The following is a 7,209-nucleotide window of genomic DNA, read 5'->3' on the forward strand; positions in this document are numbered from 1 at the left end:
CACGGGAGAGGGAAGTGAAGCCCATGGCAATGGTCCTGGCAGTGCAGAGCTCCAGCCGGAGGCTGTGTCTGGGCTCTGTCCTGCGGCCCAAAGTCTGCCCAGGCTGCTCCCGGGGGATGCCAGGACTCCTGTCCACGCCGTGTCCCCGGAGAGCAAGGCTCTCTGCCCCTGCTGAGGAGGGGGCTAAGGTGAGCGGAGCTGGCTCTGGTGAGCAGCAGTGGCTGTTGTGCTCTCTGACACCGTGTGACATTGGCCACCTCCTCTCCCTGCGATGATTGGCTTTGGTGCCTTGGCTTGAAAACCTTCCATCCTGCCCGAGCTGCTGAGTACCGTTTGTAATGCCATTGCCATCGTCCCCTAGCACTGGTGTGTCCCCAGGGTCTTGCAGAGACACCCACGGCCTCTCCAGCTCAGCCCGTTAGCCTTTGCTCTTGCCTCCTTGGGTGGCTATTAACGATTACCGTTTTTGCAGCACCTCTACACCCAAAGCACTTTCTTTGTTTAGAGGCAAGACTTCCACCTCAATTCTCATGCTGACGGTGTTTGCTCAGGTACTCGGGCACCCGGCTACAGCTGCACGCTGAGTTGGAGAGGAGCGATGCTGTATGAAGCGCGCTGCAGCTCCCTGGCTTACCCAGGCCTGGCCTTGCGTTGATTGCAAAGCAGGGGGTAAGATCCTGGCCCAGTGGTAGTACAGCGGTAGGCTGCACCTCGTTGCTTTAGTAGCAGGCATAAATGGCCCCATTAAATCTACTCTGTATCTCGGTGCTGTAGCCATAAAAATTGTCAGGACCAAGGTGGTATTAAGAAATTAATGGTGAATGCTCCACCATGGTGGTCGTTTGGATTCCTCCTAGGAGCCAGTGTTGTGGCTAGAGCAGATGCACCAGCCTTGGTAAAACCGGGAAAAAAAAAGAGAGGAGGAAGTGCAGCGTTTCTTCCCGTGCAGGGCAATGGATAGTAGCTCTGCTCGCTTGGAGCTCACCAAAGCAGCTGGTCGTGATTTCTGTCTCTGGATGTATGATGGAAGCTTCTCCCGTTTGGCTCACCTGATGCCTCATCACTTTGCAGCTCTGCATGCCAACTGCCTTGTTAAAGTCTAGCTCAGTGGGTGGATGTACAAGGGTTTTTTAGCTCTGTGCCAGATCTCCTTCCCATGCCTGCTGCTCTTCATCATGGAATGGATGCGGTGCTGTTATCTGAGGGAAAACACTGCTCCCCTTCTCATCTCCTTTCATAGCCACCGGGGCTTTAGCTTAAATAGCTGGTGGCTGCCTAATGAACAAAAAGCTTCCTGAAAGCTCGAATGTTTGAACAAAACTGACTTTAGTGGTCACCGGGCTGGGGAAGTGGTTTGCACTGACCATCCTGTGATTTTGGACAGGACGGTGGTGGCCAGAGGGAGGGTGCAGGTGGTGCTGAGCGAGCGTTGTGCTCCTCACCCTCCAGCTCTCATGCTCGGCCTCGTCCTCTGGCGGGAGCTGTGCTTTGGCTTACCGGAGCGTCTAGTGGAGGTGGAAAGCAGGGATTTCTCAGGCTATTTGTGCTTGTGGTTAGAGAAGGATTTACCCCCTGAGCTGATACAAACCTAGGCTTATCCTAAAATTAATAAAAATAATCTGTTGAAATTGATGCAAGCTCAGAAGTCAAAAATCTATTCTTAGAAATAGACTCAGCTTACCAATAGGTACAGCTTACCAATGGGCTTCACTGGCTGTGTTTCAGGCCTGTGCTTAAGCGTGTTCTAGGCAGAGGCTTAAATGCTTGCTCATTTAAATGCATACCTGAAGGCCATTTTGAATCAGGGCTGTGGGAAACCATCTTCTAGGAGCAAAAATCAGCTGGTTAACTCTCTTAAATGGTCCCACGGTGTTGCTGTGTCCTGTTAAACAACTGCGGCTTTTTACCTACGTGTGTGTGTGTGTGTGTGTGTCTCTCTGGTGCCTGCAATGGTGTGTTATACAGCTGTGCGTAGTGTAGACAGCTGCATGGCAGTATATACATGCAAGTTCTGGGTGGCTTGGGGATGCTCGGTGGCCTATAGCTCTTCTACCAGCTTGTAGTTGGGTGAAGGTTTTGCTCGTGTCATGGCCTTTCGTTGTGTCATGGGTCATAAAGCCAAGGAAGAGTGAGTTTAACGAGAGAGGACGGCGGCTGGATGGATGCTGCCGGGATGGATGGTGGGACCCGTCTGCTGCAGGCTGTGAATGGGGCAGGGTGGGAGCGGCGGGGGGCAGAGGTGCAGCCTGACTTGTAAAAGGCAGGGCAGGGAAGCAGGTCAGGGTTGCAGGGGGAGGGATGGAGACCGAGCCACAGCCAGTGTCATTGAGCAGATGTGACACCATGCCAGGAGAGAGGGGCTCTCACCGACTTTCTGAAGGGTTTGTGGGGTCACCTTGGACGAGCTCTTTCCTGCCTTTCTGCTTGCTCTTTCTCACTTGCATTTCTTGAGGCAAGCATCATCCCTTTGAGTGTGTTCAGCACCTAGCACACAGGCAGGTAACTGGAATCCTCAGCTACGGCGGTCGGTGTCAGTGGCTCACCATTGCTGAGCGGCATGGGCGGCCCCACTCTGCCCCCCAGCCCGACCTTTGTGGGTGTCACTGTCCTCCCCCACCCATGATCACCCAAAAGGGGCAGGTCACCTGCCGGTGCAGGTGGCCAGGAGGCCAGCAGAGCTGTGTCCTGAAGGGCTCCTAAGCGTAGGGAGGGCCTCTGGTGGGGCAACATTACAGTCCTGCTCTAACTCTTCAATGAGCATTAGCAGTGGGGATGTGTTGGGGGAGAAATGCTGTGCTGGGCAGGAAACTGCTTCACTCACTGGGTGCTCGAGAGGCCTCAGGGAACGCATAAAGGACTACACAGAGTGTCACCAGCCTTCTCCTGGGAGGGGCTGTCACCAGCGACCTCCCGATGGGCACCGATGGGCACTGCCAGCTTCTGTTCGCTCCCTCCTCTCCCATCTCCTTGTACGGAGGCTGCCGGGGAGCCCTGGCCCAGCCTGCTGCCTGGAGCCAGACGGCTGCTCTCCTCGCCTCCTGGCTCTCTGCTGTCACCTTCATGCATAAAACATCTCCCTGTTGCCTGAGATCCCATCTCCTGGTGGCCTTGTCAAGGGAGCTGCAGGGGGACATAAAAAGTCCCTTGTAAATCACTGGCCTCTCGTCCCTGGAAACTTTACTGTGCCTCCAGAGAGCTGCTCTGCTGCTGCTCCTGCTCTGTCAGGGGATGACATTTAGCTGAGGCAGGACGGGAGCAGCCAGCGCTCTGCCAGCCTTCAGCCACAGCCCTGTCCTCAGGGCAGGCTCTGAACGGTCCCTGGTGCCCAGCGTGGAACCGGGGGTCCTGCCTGTGCCTGGTCACTTCTCCTGTGCCTGGTGTCTCTCCTGTGTGGTAGAAAGCCCAGGGGGTTATCTTCGGTCCCCCGACCCTGCCGGGATGGATTCTCTGAGGAAGTGGGATCCCTGCATCCGTCCTGAAGAGACCCGTGTGGGAATGGGGTGGCAGTGAATGTCGGGAGAAAGGGGAGAGTGCAGCTCGTGGAGGGCCCCCTGTGTGCTCCTGACCTGGCCTCACCTCTGAAGTTTTTTTTCTTTCCTCCTTCCTTAAATTATGGTGACATTCAGCAGCTGGCTTTGAGGCATTGTATGAACACATACAGGTGAGGAATGCCCAGGATCAGTGCAAATACCGAGCTTGCTCTTTCATTTAGAGAGGGAGAAGTGTGGGACTGCAAACATCGGTTAGGATCACATGGCATTTCTGTGGCAGAGGGAGGACTGTAATGCTGTACAGTTGGGCAAACCATGGATTGTCCTCACCATTTGCCTGTGCTTGGTGAGGAGTTCCAGCCTCATTCAGAGATGAGACTTTGCTCATGGGACTGTCAGTGCTGTTTGCTGTCTCGGTACCTAGGTAAGTAAATCACAGAATTATAGAATGGTTTGGTTGGAAGGGACCTTAAAACCCACCTGGTTCCAACGCCCCTGCCATGGGCAGGGACACCTCCCACCAGACCAGGTTGCTCACAGCCCCATCCAGCCTGGCCTTGAACACTCCCAGGGATGGGGCAGCCACAGCTTCTCTGGGCAACCTCTGCCACTGCCTCACCACCCTCACCGGGAAGGATTTCTTCCTGATATCTCATCTAAACCTTCCCTCTTCCAGTTTAAAGCCATTGCCACATGTCCTGTCAGTACAAGTCCTTGTAAAAAATCCCTCCAACAATGATATGCAGGCTTAAAAGAGATTTTTGTAGAGATGGCTCTAGTTTGAATGAATGGAGGATGGTTGGGGGGCTGTACCCCCACATACCCCCTGACTCATAGGGGTCACTGCTCCAGGGTAGGTGAGAAGCCTCCCTGCCACCTCCAACTCACTGCTGTGGAGTTCAGATCATCCTGAGCCTGTCTCTGTGGCAGCTTATGAAGGGACTTTGGGTCAGGATGCTGAACTGTACGCTGAAGCACGGATGTGCCCCTACGCCATGGTGTCCATTTGAGAGTGGTACCCTGGGGTGGACAGCGGGCTCAGAAATAGCTCCGTCGTCCCAGTGAGAGTTGGGCTGATGCCAGCAACACCGGGGTGTGGTGAGCACCTCTGCCTGTCTGCCAGCCTGGCTGGGCTCCGTGTGCTCCTGGGGAGAGAAGAGACGGCAGCAGGCGATGTGTTTGAGGGACCAGGGGAACTGAGGGGACAGGGGCTGGAGTTAGTGAGCAGCCCAGGGTGTTGAAGTGCTCTGCGGTTGTTCTGGTGGGGCTGTTGGTTTCGCAATCCTTGTTTAAGCTCTCTAGGTACATGGTGACCTTGGGAGCGTATGACAGATTTGCAGCTAAATTGCTATATGTGATGGAGATGCTGAACTGGGAACTGGCAAGCTGGATTCTCTCTGGATCTGGCAAGGAGGGCCAGGAGTGTTGCCAGGTCAGAGCTGGGATCCAGCCAGCCCAGCGTTACTGACGATATTACTCTTTACGGAAGAGCTGCCGGTGTTAGTTCTTCCCGGTCATGAGCTTTGCTCGGCAACTTCTCTGCTCAGTGGGGAGAGGAGACCTTGCAGGAACAGCTCATCAAGAGGATGCATATATGGAAAAAAAAAAATCTAAACTATCTCTTTTCTGAGAGCAGTTACAGAGTGTGGATGTTCCTGAGGCCTTGGAAGGGATCAGCTGTCCCCAGGGAGAACTCCTATATGTTAATTTAAGTTTACTACAAAGCCTATGTCAGCTTTTTACAGTGGAAGCTGGAGGAGCAGAGTAGCGATTGCAAATCACCTTATCTGGGTCCCAAGGTCATCTCTGTGCATGCTGCTTTAAATATGTGTATATATTTAATTATTGTACTCATTAATTGACTGCTTGTGCTGGGAAAGGTAGCTGGTAATGAAGTGGCAAGAGAGGCTGAATTTCTGGGAGCGTTGTCAATGTCCCCTGAAGGCATCAGGAGCTTTTCTAATGGCCGAGCTGTGGGGTCCGACAGTGCTGCTCTTCTCCGGCATTGATCCCTGTCCTGCTCTGACTCCTCGCCGAAGCTGCAGAAACTGCTGAGTCTCAGGTTCAGCCCACACTGGGGTTCCTCCTGGGCACGTCGCTACCCACCTTGCCTCCCGTACTCTGCTTCGCTCTGCTCTTTAAAAAAAGGAGAGGGTCTTTTCTCTGTCAGCAGCAGCAGCTTTGCCTTTTTACACTGTTGTAGTTCAGGAGAGAATAGAAAAATCCCATCTTTTTCACTAGCTTTTTAAGTGGCTCAGTCATTTGGTTGATGGTTGCAGAGTAGCTTGAGATCTTTCAACCTCAAGGAAGAGCAAAGCCATGTTACCCTAGAGTCCTAAGATTGGCCTTTCCCCTCTGTAGGCATTAACTCCATCCTCTCCTTGGCTTGTCTTCCAGGTACTGAAAGGCTGCAAGAAGCTGAACCTGTCTGTCCATTCGGTGGGACGCATCCCAGGGGGCTATGTCACCAACCACATCTACACCTGGGTGGACCCCCAGGGCCGGAGCGTGTCCCCGCCGACGGGCCTGCCACACCACCAGAACAGCTCCCTTCGCAAGGACAGTGAGAAGAGGAGCCACCTCCAGCTCCTGCAAGAAGGAGATGAGAAAAAGGTGAGCAAAGGGGGGTCAGCCACAGCCCTGGGGGTCCGTCTGCGTTACCTGTTACCGTGTAGGTGCCAACCCTCTTTGTTCCCCTTATGCTTTTCATTCATGTGATTCTGGCCTTTGTTGGGATAACCTGTCTCACCTTTAGGATACGCTGGATCCTGGTTTTCTCCCTTGGTCTGTAGCTTTCCCTCTGTTTCCCCCCGAGGAGTCCTGTAGGACAGGATGGCTTGGCTTTGTTCCTGTCTGACACAAGTAGAGCTGGAGACAAGGCATTGTCCAGATCCAGACTTGGCTGGCGGTGAGGGTCCTGCCAGGAGCAATGATCAAACCAGAAGTTGCTTTTAAGGCTGTTCCTGAACAACAAAGGTGGTTGTTTTGGCTGGAGGCTCACTGCCAACACGATCATTGAGAGGCTGACATAGATGTTATGTTCAGGAGGGCTCGTGGATTTGGAGGGCTAATCTCAGAGTAGATTACTGCCCTTCCCGCATTTCAGATCTTTCCTCAGGTGTTTTCGTGAGGCTTTCTTGGGTCTCTTGGCAGTTTTGTCTAAGTAAAAAAAAAAACCAACAAAAAAACAAAACAAAACCAGAACAAAACCAAAAAAAACCCACCCAATTTTTCTCTTCCAAAAATGCTATAAAATAAACCAGATGATTTTCCTTTTCTATTTGGGGAGAGGCAGGCTGAGCCAGGACGGGTCTGAGCAGTGCCTGTGTAAAAAGCCCTGGCAAGTGAAAAAGGAGCAGGGAAGGGAATGGCTTTCCTAACGGTACCCAGGGGAGCTGGTGGTGTCTGGCCAGTGCTGGCCCCTCCAGCAGCGCCTGGACCTCGGGCCTTTGACAGAAAGGAAAGCATATCAGCACATCTAATTCCCAGTCCTCTCTTACTGTGAGCCTGCCTTCCTTTGATATAGGCCTTATTGTAAATGAAGCCAGCAGAGGATAACTTCAAGCTGCAATATCTGATCTCGGCGATTTAGTGTTTCTTCTCCCTCATGCTTCCCGTGACTTGTAGATGCAGAGGAACGGTGCTCAGATGCCCTTGCAGTGAGGCATAGGCTGGAGGGGCAGACTCTGCTCTCTCTCGAAGGTGATGGGTAGGGAAC

At 53.2% G+C, this 7,209-nt stretch overlaps 1 protein-coding gene across 1 annotated transcript in view; it reads left to right on the top strand.

Moving 5' to 3' along the window:
* Window positions 1-5,888: 5,888 nt before the first annotated feature.
* The window catches only part of DFNB31 (deafness, autosomal recessive 31), a gene marked incomplete at both ends in the record, with an annotated part of 33,779 nt that continues 32,458 nt past the window's right edge, over window positions 5,889-7,209 (top strand). The window contains one exon of the mRNA XM_009700645.1: window positions 5,889-6,104. Within this exon, the coding sequence (XP_009698947.1) occupies window positions 5,889-6,104 (216 nt within the window). The remainder of the gene's footprint in view (window positions 6,105-7,209) is intronic.

Source organism: Cariama cristata, unplaced genomic scaffold (assembly GCF_000690535.1).
Source record: "Cariama cristata isolate BGI_N322 unplaced genomic scaffold, ASM69053v1 scaffold295, whole genome shotgun sequence".
Lineage (NCBI taxonomy): Eukaryota > Metazoa > Chordata > Aves > Cariamiformes > Cariamidae > Cariama > Cariama cristata.